This window comes from Lynx canadensis, chromosome B2, assembly GCF_007474595.2.
Source record: "Lynx canadensis isolate LIC74 chromosome B2, mLynCan4.pri.v2, whole genome shotgun sequence".
Lineage (NCBI taxonomy): Eukaryota > Metazoa > Chordata > Mammalia > Carnivora > Felidae > Lynx > Lynx canadensis.
The window spans coordinates 98,825,859-98,842,749 of NC_044307.1; the positions used below are offsets into that span (position 1 = coordinate 98,825,859).

The window sequence follows — 16,891 nt, forward strand, 5'->3', positions numbered from 1 at the left end:
GACGGCTTACGGTACTTTAGGTTTTTGTCACTTGGAATATTGCAACCAGAAGAGTCTAGTTAACCTGCCAGAGTCTATGGAATGTAGATGAAAACAAGGGGTAATTTGAGAGCAGACATTGACCTCCTCAGACATAGAGCAAGAAACAGATTTCCCCAAGAGTGAGTCTCTTAGTTCAGAAAGGTACATATCCAATAGTCTTTAATTAAAGAAATGAAACCTAAGGATGTGGGCCAGCCACAGAAGAAGGGGGGATGCCCCTGTTAAGACCCCATTCAAGATCCAGATGGTGAAAAGACAGGGGAACAGTGCTGAGGGTGATGGTCTCCTCCAGCTGGTGCGCGTCTGTATACATGGGGAAGAGGGTTTGCTAGATTAGAACTCAAGCAGCCTATCATGTAACAGGGCTTTTCTGTGAGTCACAGAAACTTGCTACACGCAGACCAAGGGAACACATGCTTCAGGTTAAGAAAAAAAAAAAAAAAACAAGCAGAAAAAGGATTGTTCAAGAAAGCTAACTGAAGTTGAAGTCACAGAACATCCTAACTCTCTGCCTTGGTGGATCCTGTTCATTCTTCAACAAATAAATTGTTCTGTTTAAAGATAAATAATATGAGGACAAGCATTAACAGAGGACTCAAGCATAGATATGTAAAAAACATAACAAAAGACAGATGAAGAAAATGGATCACAAAAGGAACTGCCCTCTAAAAACAAGAGTTAGAACAGTTTTCCATAGTGTCAAAATTTTTTTTTAAAAAGGAAAAAGGAGCTCTTCTTTGGGTTATAAGAATTCAAATTAGAGATTCTAAGCCAACCTAAAGAGATGAAAAATATGTTTTCAGTTCTCAAGAAATGAAAGAAAAATGTGTAAACATGGAGAATAAAGTCATATTAGAAATAAAGTGAGAATGAAAACAGTTGAAAATGTAATGAGACATGGTGTACAGGTTAGAAGAAACCACACAAAAAGAAATGAATGAAAAGGTATGAAATGAGTGGAGCAATTGAAATTGATACGGGAGGCATGGCATTGGTATTCCTGAAGGAGAGGGTCCTCTTCCACGCCCCCTCCTAGTACTATCTTACTTTCAGCTAAGTGCCAGCCACTCTTCCAAGTGATTTACATACATTAACTCCTTTGGTACTCACAAGAACCAATTGAGAATGGAAGAGACAACTTTCTGAAATAAAAATTTGAATCTGAACCTCAATGGACACATCCTGTCCCAACAAAGTTTGAGGTGGAATACTCCACACTGAGATACTTCCGACGGTGTTTGGCACTAGAATACCCGGGACATAGTACACACTCAATTAGTAATTGTAGATTGGGTGGATAAATGGAAGAAGGTATCCTATGACCATTCAGGCTGCACAAGTGAGTCACATAGAAGGAGGAAGAGGCAGGCTGCCTCTGGCTTTATTAGAGCACCTCTGAGTGTCAGAAGACAGTGAAGTAGTGTCAATGAAGTTCTAAGTATAAGAAGGATAACCCAAGACTGTATCGCCAGCCAAGTTGTTTTTGAGTACAAAGGCAACAGATAGACATTTCCAGATGTGAATGAACTTGGGGACTATAGTACACATGCACTTTCTAGAAAAGTCTTGACATCAAAATGATGAGTCAAAATTCTGAAATGAAGAAGCTATGGTAAAGGCATTCATGGTGAGTATTGACTTTATTTTCATAGTGAGTTAAAAGTCTGAAAATGATGGCTATGGAACAGAAACGTTAATGATGTAATAGTCATGTAAATAACCGAAACCAGTACTTGGGAAGAAGTGTGAGTACTAATTATTTCACTTCATGAGAGGAAATAGATTTGTCAGTAGCTACAGTCTGGAAGTGAAATAGAAATTTAAAAAGAATACTTCAGCATCCTAATGTTTTTCATTATTTTTTTTCTTAACTTCAGAGAGATCTTTTAGAAACTAATATCTCTTGGGAAGACCCATCCATCTGAAGTTCTACAATTCCTTCAGTTTCATCTCAGTTTCTGTTTCTCTGTTAAATTCAAGTAAAATTTATACTTAATACTTTAAAATTACAATGACACGTATGGTATGATCCCATTTATATGTGCCCTTTACTGCCCTCCCTCCAAGTCCCTCTTCTTTCTTTTCTCTTTTCATCTGAATATATGCAAAATATGTCTGGAATGATGTTTACCACATATTAATACTTATGGGTGGTTGGGTCCTGGATGGTTTTTTGAAAAATCTTCTTTGTACTTTCTTATATTGCCTGGCCTTAAAAATTTAATAAATGAATCATTTTTTTTTTCAAAAATAATGAAGTCATTATTATTTTAAGAAATTAAGGGTAATGTGCCTGAAAAACTGTTTCCGTTTGGAAAAAACAAGCACTGGCCAGGAGGATTTTGTAGAGTCCCACCTTACTCCACCGTTTCCATTTGATAAGCATTTCTCGGTAAGCAAAGCTGAGGGGTCGGGGTTGGGGGGGCGGTGGTGGGAGACAGAGAAATGGACCCTGCCCATGAAGCGCTTGCACGGCAGCAGGCTGGCTGCTCAGGTGTGGGCTCTGGAAGAGCAAGGTCAGCATCACCTGGGAGATAGTTACAAATGCAGAATCTCGGGCCCCATCCCAGACCTGTTGGATTGGAATCTGCGTTTTTAGAAGATATCCAGATGATGTGAATGCACACGAAAGTTTTGGAAGCACTGTTCAGTGATGAACTCCGATGCTGGGGGAACGGAAGCAGAGCTGGAAGCTGTGCCCTGGGAGTTTAGATGTGAGAGCACTTCATTCTGACTTGAAGATCAGGGGAGGCGACCTGGGGTGCGTGGTTTTGGGATGCCTCTTGTGGCTCACTTTCCGTCGGGGTCGTACATTGTGCTTTTTGCTAACAGAACGGCAGAAGCTGAGGATGTTTGACTTGGTGGCAGCAGGTTCAAAGAAAGGCAGGTGGCCCGGTGCGGCAGGAGCATGGGTCCGGAGGCTGTAGACTGCAGGGAGCCACTGACAGGTTTTCAGCAGAAGACAAGACGGACTCTGGCAGCAGAGTGAAGGGCAGGGAGAGGGGAGAGCCTGGGACAAAGGAGCCCACTGAGAAGCAGCGGTTGCAGCAGTTCTGGCGGAAGATGGCTGTGTGTCAGTACCCCGCTAGGACATGAGGGAGGAAACAGAGAGCGGAAGGTGCAGGTGCCCAGAACCAGCATGGGCAGTGACTTGCTCTGGAAGAGGGCAGCCACAGCTCCTCTCCTGGACGAGGAAGCCCCCATAGCTACCACCGTGGGAAGTCACAGGCTTTTTGCCTGAGGTGTCTTGAAGCCGTGGACTTGTACTCTAAGCTAGGGGAATTTGAGTCTTATAGGTCTCCCTTTATATGTTAGGGCACGTTTATCCCTCACTGCTTTCAGAATTTTCTCTTTATCCTTGTATTTTGCCAGTTTCACTATGATATGTCGTGCAGAAGACCGATTCAAGTTACGTCTGAAGGGAGTTCTCTGTGCCTCTTGGATTTCAGTGCCTTTTTCCTTCCCCAGATCCGGGAAGTTCTCAGCTATGATTTCTTCAAGTACCCCTTCAGCACCTTTCCCTCTCTCTTCCTCCTCTGGAATACCAATTATGCGTAGATTATTTCTCTTTAGTGCATCACTTAGTTCTCTAATTTTCCCCTCATACTCCTGGATTTTTTTATCTCTCTTTTTCTCAGCTTCCTCTTTTTCCATAACTTTATCTTCTAGTTCACCTATTCTCTCTTCTGCCTCTTCAATCCGAGCCGTGGTCGTTTCCATTTTATTTTGCAGCTCGTTTATAGCATTTTTTAGCTCCTCCTGACTATTCCTTAGTCCCTTGATCTCTGTAGCAATAGATTCTCTGCTGTCCTCTACACTGTTTTCAAGCCCAGTGATTAATTTTATGACTATTATTCTAAATTCACTTTCTGTTATATTGTTTAAATCCTTTTCGATCAGTTCGTTAGCTGTTGTTATTTCCTGGAGATTCCTTTGAGGGGAATTCTTCCGTTTGGTCATTTTGGATAGTCCCTGGAATGGTGCGGACCTGCAGGGCACTTCCCCTGTGCTGTCTTCAATAACTGGAGTTGGTGGGCGTAAGCTAGGGGAATTTGAGCTTCACTAAGTTAAGCTAACATGGTTAGCTATGAAGCCATGTCTAATCAAGTTTATGCAAGTACCACTTGAAGAATAACCTCTTAGTGATTACCGAACAGAGTATTGAGATTATATGTAGAATTTCTAAATATGTGATTTTTAAATCTTGGGCCACAAACCTTGGAAGACTTAAAATTTTGATCGTATGAGCATTTCTTTAAAATCATGTTTTTCAATTTCGTTATGTTTGTATGTAGCTGTTTAAGTAGAATTCTATTTTTAACATTAGTTATTAAGACAGAATGCTAATATGTCTGGAAACTATATGTCTGGGGCTTCAGGCTATGAAAACATGATTAAAGCCCCCCCCCCCCCCCCACCGCAACTCCTTGGTGATGGCCTTCTCAAATTGCAGTCAAAGAATCTAAAGAGATTACAAAGCAGGGGTAAGCAAACTGAGCCCCAGGAGCCAAATCCAGCCTGTTACCTGTTTCTGTAAGTAAGGTTTTATTGGAACACAGCCACACCCATTCATTCACCTATTGTCTGTGGCTGCTTGCCCACTTCAGCAGCCAAGTTGGGTAGCTGTAGAGACTGTGTGGCTGCAAAGCCTAAAATATTTACTTCCTGACTTGAATCTGTACAACTTGAGTCTAATTCTAAAAATGAAGTGTCTTTTTCTTAGGGTAAGGAAAGTTTAGCTCAAAATTTGCTAAATTTTCTTTTTATCGTATGCTTATGATAATTAGCACATTTAAAATTTAAATAGGCTTTAAATTTTAAACATACCTTTAAAATTTTCTTTCCCATTTTCTTACATGGGATTTTTTTCCAAATGGAAATAAATTTATTGCTTTTTTTCCCCTCGCTTCCAAATCCTTCTTAGTGTCTTTATAGTTCTGCTTTAAAGCAGGAGTCAACAAACTACAGCCCAGGAGCCAAATCTGGCCAGCCACCTGTTTTGTTTTGTTCTGTTATACAGCCCTTGAGCTAAGAATGGTTTATACATCTTTAAGTCATTACACTTAAATGGTTACAAAAGTACTTACATAATAGCTTCTATTTTGCCATTTGGCCTGCAAAGTGTAAAATGTATACTGTCTGGCTCTTTAAGAAAACGCTTGCTGAACTCTGACTTAATCAAAATAATTGAAAAACCTGTCTAAATAATAGAGAAATCTGAGTTTTAGAATATTTTTAAAGAAATATACTTTATTTCTTCAGTGCATATGTGGTCCAGAAGTAGGTGTTGCTATTGTGACTGATTGGTGGATGAGCAGTCAGCCTGTGTGTGGCATTGCCTTGACGACAGAACTTGGTTCTGGTGTTCAGAGTGAAATGTAGGACTCCAGTCAGTGACTGGGAAGAGAACACCTTACTTTTGCTCTGATCGGTAGTCGATCAGAGGCCTGGGAATGCCATATAGCCATTTCACCTTCTTCACGACTCCAGCCTGATTACAAAACGAAGGAAGGGCAGAACCGATAGAACTGCAGAAAGATGGAGCCAAAGCCCTGATCACACCACACCTAAAACCCACCCTAGTGTTCAACTTTTAGATTATATGAGCCAATATATTCCATTTTGGGGGTAAGTCTGTTAGAATTAGGTTTTTGTTGTTGTTATTGTTATTTGTAGATGAAGATACCGTAACTAATTAAATGGTGTTATTCTGCCTCCTAGAAGAATTTCACAAAAGATCTTTAAAGAATGATTTTTGGAATTGTTTTATTATTGGACATCAAAAATCATTGCACGAAAATTAATTATGGTCTTTGACAACATGGGACAGGAAACTGGGAAGAAGAACAATTATACTGGATGACTGAATCAAAATACAGAAACATCTGATAGACAGGAACCCTTTGCCAAATATAACTGTGAAATTTAATGAATCCACCATGGATGGAGAAAATCTGCATTTGCTGCATATGTGAGAAAAAAAACAAGAATTGACCAACACTGTGATGTGACCACCAAAACCACTAATGTAGCTCTAGGCTGCATTATTTAGAATCTCTCTTCTTTGTTCCTCAGGCCATACCTTTATCTCAGTGCCGGGTTCCAGACTCTAAATGGATCCCGACAAACTGCCACTCACTCAGAGTAACTGAATAGGCTGGCAAAGAGATTTGAAACCACATCCCATGAGGATGCATTGAGGGACTGGAGAAATTCGTTGGTGACATCAGTGATGGCAGCTGTAATAACAGTAAACATTTACTGGGTACTTGCTAGGTACCTGGAATTCTGCTAGCAATCCCACATTGGATCATTTAATTCTCACGACAACCTTATATAGAGGGTTACTATTATTTACCACCCCCTCATATATAGGTGAGGAAACCAAAGCTTTCCTGGTTTGGAAAATGGACCTGGAGTCACACAGCTAATTAGTATGATGATAATTAGCTAATGATGTAGCTAATTGAACCATGGGATTTAAACCATAGGAGATGATGTTAAGTGGTCACACCACATTTTTAAATATGTGAAGGATTGTCAAGAGGAAGAAGGATAAAGATGTGTTTCATATGGCTCCATTTAGTACATAGAACCAGGAAGTTACAGGAGAACAGATTTCCACTAACTATAAGGCCACCCATTCTTCTCTTCTCTGGCAGGGAGAGGATTTTCTTTTCTTGATGCCCCTCTCCCCACCTCACTGCTATTGTGGGACTTCTGTACTGCTCCCCAGAAGCCCTGTAAGGCATACCCTGGTCAGACTAGACAGTTCTTCCTCAGTTTTCGTCTTCTTTGACCTGAGTTAGTCATGCCTGTCTTCTCAGCATGCTTGAGATGCATGAGAACATATTTTATTTCTCTTCTTCCTTTGCACTCCTTTTCCCCTTGCGATCCTTGATATGAGTATTTGACAAGGCCTTGTCCTGAGATTCTGGTCTCCAAGCCACAAACCTGATGACTCTAGTCCCTATATACCACTTTGAGCTTTAACAGAACTCTTTTCCTGATTTCCACATCTTCTTTGCCGACACTCCATTTTTCACCTGAAATCAATATGGCAAACCTCACGTGTGCTTTACTCCTCAAACCCCCTAACCTTCCCATTTCTGTTGATGGCAACCCTGCTATCCTGCTTCTCCAAGTGCACTTTCTGTCCTTTCTTCTACCTGAAATCAACCACCAATCCTATCAGCTTTTCATTTACAGAATCTCTTCAATTTGTTGTTTTCTCCAGTCCCACTGGTGCCCCCGAAGAATTAGTTCTTGTTACCTGTCTCCAAGTCTCCTAAATGTTCTTGGCACAACTCCAGATCCCATTACTTCCTTGCGATAGAACCTAAGACAGCTCCTTACTGCCCAACAGACCAGCCCATTGCCTCCACCCAGAGTTTCAGGCAGCTGTTCCCTGTATGCCCCAGCAGAAACCTCCTATTCCTTCCTTGCTGGCCCTGTGCAATTATCCCTTACTCTGAGTACCAGGCTGCTCATGCTTCTCTCCTGAGAGTAGTGTTATCACTTGCTGGTTCAACTTTTATTCTTTAAGACCCACTTTGTGGCCCACATCTCCCTCTCACTAATCACTTCCTTCTCAGCATCCCTCCAGTTCTTATAAACTGCTGACTTTCACAGTCTAGTACTTGATTAGAGACTCCATTGGAATTTTCCATTAAAAAAAAAAAAGGTGCTTAATTCTTTCAAGTAGATTTTAGACTTCTTCAGGGCAACTCTTCATATATTCTTTATCACAATAACATCCAGTATTGGATTATTCAGACAGGTGCTTGTTGACCCAGAACAAAAGAAAATACTAACATTGACTGTTAAGTTCTTCAAACGTACCAGTCACTGTACTAAGGAGAGGAATTGCCCTCATATTAAGATTAGAAAACCAAGGCTAAAAGCTTAAGTAAGTGGCCCAAATCCACATAGCTGATAAGTGTTGGACCCAGGACCCAGGGAGTTTGGATTCAGAGCCTGCAAACTCAATCACTGTATACTGATGATCACGGAGGGTATTAGTAAATCCCAATCCATGCTCTTTTTGAGAATTAGTCAGACCCAGCACTGTTGAACTTTGGTATATCATAAGAAAAAGGACCCTTCTTTTTTTTTTCCCCCACCCAGAAGTGGGGATACATAAATGTGGTATAATTTAGGGAGGCAACCTCATCACTGGCCATGACTCAGAGGGAGTGGACCAGTGACTTTGGAAAGCTATTAGTTGAAAACTATCCTGCTTGATTTCAGTAGTTGCTTAGGACAATAGTGAAAAGAAGGACTTGCCTCTATTGTGCTCAGACTTTCTTGTTATTTCTAGGAGTGATGAGTGTGAGAACTTCCTTGGCCTCACACCCTGTCACACTCTTGGTATTTTACCTTCTCATAGGGTAGATTTACTTTATTTTTGTCTTCTTTGAGATCTGTTCCATTTGAATCTCAACTCTTAGAGTGTTGACAAAGAAGATCCATCTCAACCCACACTCTTTCTTTGATTCGCCAGGGAGATCTTGCTACCAGATCTATGTTTTTCCACTGAATAAAAATAAAGCAATTGTCTCAGAGTATGAAATAATTAGACATTTTGAGGAAGATTAGCTTGATCTTTAGTCTACTAAATGATAAAACGAAGTGTCAAATGTTTTTAAAAAAAGGCCATTTTATGGAAAAAAGTGATATTTGGAGAAGCTAATCTTTAGGGCAGCAGTAAAAGCCAAGGGCCAGGACGTAGCATCCAACATTTCCTGGGAATCTTATTACACGGGCACACATTTGGATGCTTGTGAGTGACCCTGGCCACAAGTATATCCGTTCTTTGTGATTTTTTGATAAAAAAAAAAAATGTTGTAAAACTTGCTCTCAGTGTTTTTTACCTTGGAATTTTGTACAGATGTTTAAAATAAGTGCTTTTAAGTATCACTGTAGCTAAAGAAAAGTTGTATCCTTCCCAGATGGTCTCTACATTATAACCTAAAAAAGGCGGGGGGGGGGGGGGGCAATATAATCCTGCTATTGGCCAGCCACTAGTCTTTTATTTGGAACACAAAATATTATCATCTGGGGGCTTCCTGAATTTACCTTCAAATTTTTTCACATTTAGATTGTTTCTAAAAATAAAGCATTTTGAGGAACACTAATGAATTTTTAAAATGGAAACAGGATACTCTGTGATGAAGTAGAAGGAACTGTGAATTGGAAATTATGAGACCTGGGCTCCACACCTGACCCTGCTTTTTGACCTTGGGCACATCTGACCAATTTGGGAATAATTTTCTTGTGTGCAGGGAGAGAGAGGAAGGGCCTCTTATAGCTCCTGAATGCTGGTCTTTTGTGATTCCTGCATACCAGAGTTCTTTCTTATTGTAACAGTGACCTCTTGTGGTATATATCCTTATCAGTTTTTTGATTTGCAAAGTAAACGTAGGATGTATGTATGTATGTATTTATTTATTTATTTACTTTTTGGTGTTTCTAGTAACTATATGTAATATTTTAAGCAAATCCGACTTGTTTTTTGATCAGTAAATCTTAGTTGGAAATCAGATGTTATGATTAAAGGGATATAGAGTATCAAACCACATCTTATAAACAATTCTCTGTGGTTTCTTGACAAGCTACATATAACCAGCTCTACACTTGTAGAAAGAGAAATACTTTGGTTTTTGTGCTGAATGGTGTGCGTATTCCTCTTCCTCCTAGGGAGCAGGGGAAGAGGTGTTCGAGAGCCTCATCATATTCCAGCAGCTCAGACGTGAGCCGACTGGAAGCCAGAGCAGGTGAGGTGCTTGTGTTCTTAAAGGTCTCCAGGGCTCCTTCCTCATCAGCATCTCCAATTGTAGGAAAGACATTTACACTGAACATGTCTGCTGTCGGCTCTCTGTTTGAAAACTCTAGTAACTTCGTCCAACTTGGTCTCACATCAACATTTGTTTTTATACATTTTTTATTATTTTTACAAGTCTTAAAATTCTTACATTACCCAGTTCTAGTGCCCCAAACATTTATAGATTACAGTATTAGTGATTGTACGAGAAATTATTTTGTAAAAGCACTTGGAAAATTGTAAAACCTGACACTGACATAGTTCTTAAGTTCAAAACCTGAGTTCAAAATCATTGCTCACTTAAAGGAAACTGTATTAACTGTGTGAATTCAGCGTTTTGGGGCTTTAATCTGTTTGAGAAAAAAATATATGACAATATAAATCACAGACTAGAAATGATGCAAAATGTATTCATGCAATGAAATATGGCGGTTAGAAACATGAATTAGACTACACTTATAATATTGACTGAAATGAGTGCATATAATATTACATGAAAACATTAAGGTGCAGAAACAATGACATTATGCTGTTTATGGATGCAGATCCAGGTGGTGACATGTGAAGTCAAACATGATAAAAATAACCACCTGATTTAAAATGGCAGTGACCCGGGATGCTGGGTGGCTCAGTCAATTAAGCGTCTGACTTCAGCTCAGGTCATGATCTCATGGTTCGTGAGTTTAAGCCCCTGCGTCAGGCTCTGTGCTGACAGCTCAGAGCCTAGAGCTTGCTTCAGATTCTGTGTCTCCTTCTCTCTCTGCCCCTCCCCCACTCACACTCTTTCTCTTTCTGTCTCAAAAATAAATAAACACTAAAAACAAAGAAATTTAGAATGGCAGTGACCGTTGGAGGGAGAGGAAGGAGGGGGAATGGGCAGGGGGAGGCACCTATATCTGTAATGTTTATTTCTTTGAAATAAGGGAGAGGCTAAAAATACGATTCATATTTGACCAAACTATTTGTGGGTACACAGGTGTTTGTTATATTCTTCGCACTATTTTTGTGCACATGAAATTTTATGAAACCAAACTATCGGGCTCAAAAAGTATTTTATTACTTTCACAACTAACTTCTTATCAATAAAATGACTTTTGTGGCCAATGGGAATTTCTGTAACACTCAGGAAAATCTTAGACTGATTTCCACATCAGAATTGTTGCTAAGGATTTTACACTTACTTGCTAAAAACATCGGCCAATAAACATTGTGTCAAGTTTTTGTATCCAGAACTCAAAGCTGTGGTTAAAACCTATAACCACTGAGACAGCAAAATCGTCAAAAACATGCTGAAATTTCTGCTTGACTTACCCAATTTCCTGTTGAATCATAATTTTTATATTTAGCAAACTGTGAACCTAGAGGAAAGTGCTTTCTAAAATATTAGGTTGTTGCCCAAGACTGAGGCAAAGTTTATTTATTTAGTTTTTGTAAATCTTAAAAGAGTAATCACAGGATTCCATGCTTCAGTTGCTAGAATGGAGACTGGTTAAGTATATAAAATGGGATTTTTGCAGAAAGCAGAGTTGGGGGAGGGGCACAACGGGGGGAAGACGTGGAAAGGCTGGGGCTGGGCACCACCGCTCACACTGATTCTTGGGAGAGGGCTGAACCCTTACGCCACAGTGTCTGGTTCACTTCTCTGAGAGGAGACAAGTCGGAAGAGCCTGCAAGAACCTTTCCTTTCCCAAGGTTAAACAAACTGTTCTGTGATTTCTGGCTCCCCCCTGTAATTCAGTTCTTCCCAGGGTGAGCATGTTATTGATTTTGTTTGTCCTGAGAAGCAGATTGATAATCATGGTTTCTCACAGAGCTGTTTTATTTAACAGCATGTTGCATGGGAGGTAAAAATGCTGATTTGGACTTACTGGACTTGGAGTCTGTATTTCTAGTAAACTTAAGTATGTCATAAATATTTGGTGATTAAATTATTTGTCTGAGTTATTATCTTCTGGCTTTTCACTTGCCTTGATATATGTTGACTTTATTCACATTCTTTGGACTTTGTGTCAGATACTTGGGACTATGAGCAGCCATGTATTCTGCTTGAATATTCAGGTTTACTTTTAGACTCCGTACCTGTAATTTATCAGGTTAGGGTAGGCTCATAAAAGTAACGACCCAAAAGATTGAGATGGTGGTCTAGCATCCATTACCTACGGTTCTGAAATCCCAAAGCTGCAGCTTGGGAATGCTCTGAAAGCTGAAGTATTTTTCAGACTCATTTAGTGGCCGTGCCTGACCTGAACTGATGGTAGGCCAAGATTAGTCTTTCTTTTATTGGTGTGAATATGCACATATCTTGCTGCAGGGTGCTGCCGGAAGACGCTACTGGGGGTGGTGTGTAATATGCAGTGCGTGTACCGTTTTGCCTTACTAAGGTTCAAAACTTTTTGAATCCCAAACCACGTCTGCTCCAAAGGCTTTGGATAAGGGATGGTGAACCCGTACTAACGTGAACCGATTTTGTCCTAAAGACATTGCACCTTTGTGTATTATGGTGAATTTTTCTTTATGGGTTAGACAGATTATGTGAAGCTGTGCTACGCAAACTGTTGACAGCACACCTACACTATTTAATTATAGCTTCGTTGACAACCCCTTTCTGTCTACTTTTTCTGCTCAAATGCTCTTCAGACCCAGTGTACATCATCCCCTCTTCGTATCAGGAAGCCTTGATAAGAGGCAAGCCTGGACTCACTGCAACTGGAATGGCTATTCCCAGGGTGGAGCGGATTAGAGGGGGCCTCCGTGCACTGGGAGGCATGGGTAAATTGCATAGTCTCCCTGCTTCTCCTGGGTGACATCGTCACCGTGCACCTGCGAAGTTTAGACTGTATTGTATATTTCTTTTCTTCTCAAGAGTAATATAAATACAGGAGCACAAAAGAAATTAATAACCCCTAATCCTAACTTGGAAATGACCCTTGTTACCTCATTTTACAGAGCAAAGTGATGCGACTTGCCCACAGTCTACCAGCTAGTAGGTGGGAGAGCTAGGATTCAAACCCAGACAGTGAATCTAGAACCTGTGCTCTAAACAGGCCTCCCTGGTCAGCTGGTTGTTTGTTTTGTTTTGTTTTGTTTTGTTTTTTGTTTTGTTGCCCAGTTAAAACAATCTAAAAATAAATAGGCCATACACCTTTTCATTGCTCTCTCTCTCTCTCTCCTTCCTCTCCTTGAAACCCTCGTTGTACTTATCATTTCTTTTCTTTCTTTGTGTGTTTATTTATTTTTGAGAGAGACAGAGCACAGGCAGGCAAGGGGCCTGGGAAGGAGGGAAGGAGACGCAGAATCTGAAGCAGGCTTCAGGCTCTAAGCTGTCAACACAGAGCCGGGTGCGGGGCTTGAACTCATGAACTGAGAGATCATAACCTGAGCTGAAGTTTGACACTTAACCAGATGAACCACCCCATCTCTATCATTTCTAAGTCTTCATGTGATATATGTAGGATCTAGGCACCCACTGTGGACACTTGACTGATCGGTACCGGGTCCACTCTGAGCGGGCACAGACTCTAAACCAGTATATACTGGGCACCATGTGAAGGCCTTATGGGGCAGACTTCAGAGAAGGGAGGCTAAGCACTGCTCCTGAGGGTTCGCACAGCAGTGCCTCCTCCAACTACACTGTCTTGCTTTAGATAGTGAGATATAGCCTGTGTGAAATGTAATCATGATTTGCAGTTTCTAATATGATTCACATTTCCCTCCTACCTTTCAGTTTACCGTTTTTGCTGTAGGGGTGGAATAGCATAGAGAGAGGTCAAGTGCAAGGGCTATGGAACTATATGACCGTGGGCAGGTAACTTAATACCCCTGAGCCCCACTTTCTTCATCTGGAAATGGAGACAATTTGGGCACCTCCTCATAATGTTGTTACAAAAATTAAATAGAGGCATGCTGCATCTTAAAGTACCCAATCAATCGTAGCTATTACTCTTCTACAGCCTTCATTCATGGGCAGCATCTGTTTTTGATAATTCGCTGGTATCATGCAGCTGGATAAACTTCAGACAGCAGTGGCCTGTTGCTTTTTAATTAGGAAAATGAAATTCACATTTGTTGTTGCTAGACGTTAGGCACTGGGCTCTGAGCTTTACCTATATCATGTCTTTTAATTCTCATAGCCCCGAAGGCAAAGATTTTCGTCTTCTGTTTCACCGATGAGGCTCAGGAAGGGTGAAAAACCAGACCCCGGTCACCCAGTACATCTGTGATGAAGCTGTGATCTGAACTGACATCTGTCAATGCCCAAAGCACAGGCTTTTCCCACCACGCCGCACAAAATCTCAACGGCCCCACAATGATGTGGACATTTTATTTTCTATAGGAAAGAAAGTTTCTGCAGGCCTTCTTCCTTTGAGAAAAATTTTCATCAAACATTTTCAAAATCCTTATTCTTTACATATCTATAGTTTTCTATTTATTCCATATTACGGAGAGTACAGAGTGGTACATTTAAAATAAAAAATAACTCAAAACTATCTGCCTTCCTGGGCACCTGGCTGGCTCAGTCAGTGTAGCATGTAGCTCTTGATCTCAGTGTCATGAGTTCATGCCCCGTGTTGGGTGTAGAGCTTACTTAAAAACAAACAAACAAACAAACAAACAAAACAAAAACCACCCGTTTGCCTTACAATAATTCCAACATTGACAAAGTTTGAGACATTACACAATGTCCCAGCCAGAGTTTAAAGTTCTAATTTCTTTACGTGATCTTATCTTGAGTTTGATTTGAGGTGATTTTATTAAGAGACACATAGTTCTAATTAGAATTAGTTGGGCTTAGGGGGCGAGGTATAATTTAATTACAGAGTTGGTTAATTTTAGTGATGAATAGCAGACCTGGGATGGTGCTCTAGGTACAACTCCTTTTTCACAGCTTTCTCCTGATCTGGGTTTCTTTTGCAGTCTCAAAAGCCAACTTGCAAGAAAAGGATACAGAAATAGAAGTAGACGAAGTCTTTTGGAATACAAGGATCGTACCGATTTTGCATGAATTAGAAAAGGGTAAAAAAAAAAAAAGTTTGTTTTAAATTGAGAATATCTGTAGTTATTTATATGTTCCCCATTGCACTGATATTTTTAGTATGCTTTGACTACCATTTCTGTGAACATGTTCAAAAACAAATGGAGTTATCTCTTTATTCACCTAATAATGTATATATGAAGTACATGCAAACCTAATTTTTAGTGACTAAAAATTACACTTTAAATGCTGGAAGAGAGCTTACTTCTAAAATCCCCCATGGAATATAAATGAATTCATCACCTTCTATCCGCCCAAGGAAATGCTGGTTTGAACTCTCCAGGGTGACAGTTAATACCTGAAAGTGAAAGATTAAAACAGATTTCAGGCCCCTGAAACTTTGACTAAGTCTCATAGACTGGCATCTGTGGCAGGTGTGCCGATGGTTTTCTAGATCCAAAGGTGTATTTCCTACTCTTGTAAGGCTCCCACACCTGTTGGGAATGCCACTCAGAGCTGGAAGCAACCTGGAGTGCGCCCAGCCCTCATACTCTGAAGTGTCCCAGCAGTAAAGGCCGGTGATCAGTGGGTCTCTGCAAAAGGTGACCTGTGGAAAGGTTGTCAGGAGCATGATCCCTGCCGTCTCTCCTTCGCGGCTCCTTAGGGATTCCATTTCTGTAGTGAAAATGGGCTCCCTCTGGAGCTGTAGTCACGGCTCCGGGCTAAGCTCAGCAACTGGCACACACACACAGTAGGCCCTCACCAGGCATTGTGGAATGAGTGCTCCGTGGAGGAGCAAACCACAGGATAGCCTTGGGAAGAGGACCTCAGAGAAGCAGGGTAAGTAAGTCCTCCCCAGCAAGCAATGAAGTCATGTAAAAGACCTACTTCCCAAAAGGTTCGAATGGCCTCACGGCTCCTTGGCTCCCTGTTGTACTTGGCTGTGTTTGTGGTTCATGCGGGAGCCCTGGGCAGGGTTTCTGGCTCCGGTGTTGCTACTAACTAAGCCTGTGGCTGTGGGGGAACCACCTAATCTCTGCACGGCAGTGTTCTCATGCCAGGTGATGGTGGCTTAGACTGGATCATCATCTCTGTCCACTGCAGCTCAAAACCACTGAGTGATGACTTTCCTCCCTCTGCAGCTACTAATTTTCACCCTCAGATTAGCGAGCCAGCCTAAGTTTGGGCCCTTTATTTTAGGAGATGTGTGCAAAAACTAGTGACAAGAGCAATCAGTCTGGGCAAAGGTTAAAAAAGGAGAACATGCTAGGGAGAGCACAGTAGGAAGAGTGGCCTGTGGCATGAAGGCCTGTCTCAGAGGAAGTCTTCAGTCTGGAAGATTTTACGAGAGTTCTGAGAACACCAACAGAGAAAATTGAACTGGAGTTTGGGATTTGAAATGTGGGTGAATCTGCCTTCTCGGAGGATTGTTGGCCCTGAAGTATGGCATCTCTCCCTCTCCCATATGCAACTTTAAGAACAGTACATGGGGGAAGGACTGGGTTACTTGAGCTTTTGAGCATCTTTCTTTCTTCCTTCCCCTTCCTTCCTTCCTTCCTTCCTTCCTTCCTTTCCTCCCTCTCTCTCCTCCTTGCCCTCTCCCCCTCCCTCCCTCCCCCTCTCTCTCTTTCTTTTTCCCTCCCCTTTCCTCCTCTCCCCTCCTCTTCCCTTCCTTTAATTCTTATTTTCCTTTTTATTTTTCCATAATTTGAGTTATAGAAAAGTTTCAAGAATAGTACAAAGAAATCCTGTATGTCCTTACCTCAGATTTCCCAAATATAAATGTTTTACCACATTTACTTCATTATTCTCTTTCTCTCTTCCCCCCTCTTGCTCTCTTTTTCTCAGTGTCCCCCCCACCACCACCACACACACATAGGCATTGTTTTTTTTTCCTTTTTTGAACCATTTGAGAACAAATTGCCAACGCGATGTCCCATATCCCTAGGACTCTGGCACACATTTTAAGAAACAAGGACATTCTGTTACATATCTGCAAATTATCCTACAATGCTATACAAACCATATTCAGATTTTGCCAGTTACCCTAATAA

The 16,891-nt window shown here is 41.0% G+C and overlaps 1 protein-coding gene across 1 annotated transcript in view; it reads left to right on the plus strand.

Annotated features, from left to right (window-relative positions):
• The window catches only part of ARMC2 (armadillo repeat containing 2), a 102,279-nt gene that overhangs the window by 25,821 nt on the left and 59,567 nt on the right, over positions 1-16,891 (plus strand). The window contains exons 7-8 of the mRNA XM_032593234.1: positions 9,742-9,818; positions 14,780-14,878. Coding sequence (XP_032449125.1) covers positions 9,742-9,818; positions 14,780-14,878 — 176 coding nt within the window. The remainder of the gene's footprint in view (positions 1-9,741; positions 9,819-14,779; positions 14,879-16,891) is intronic.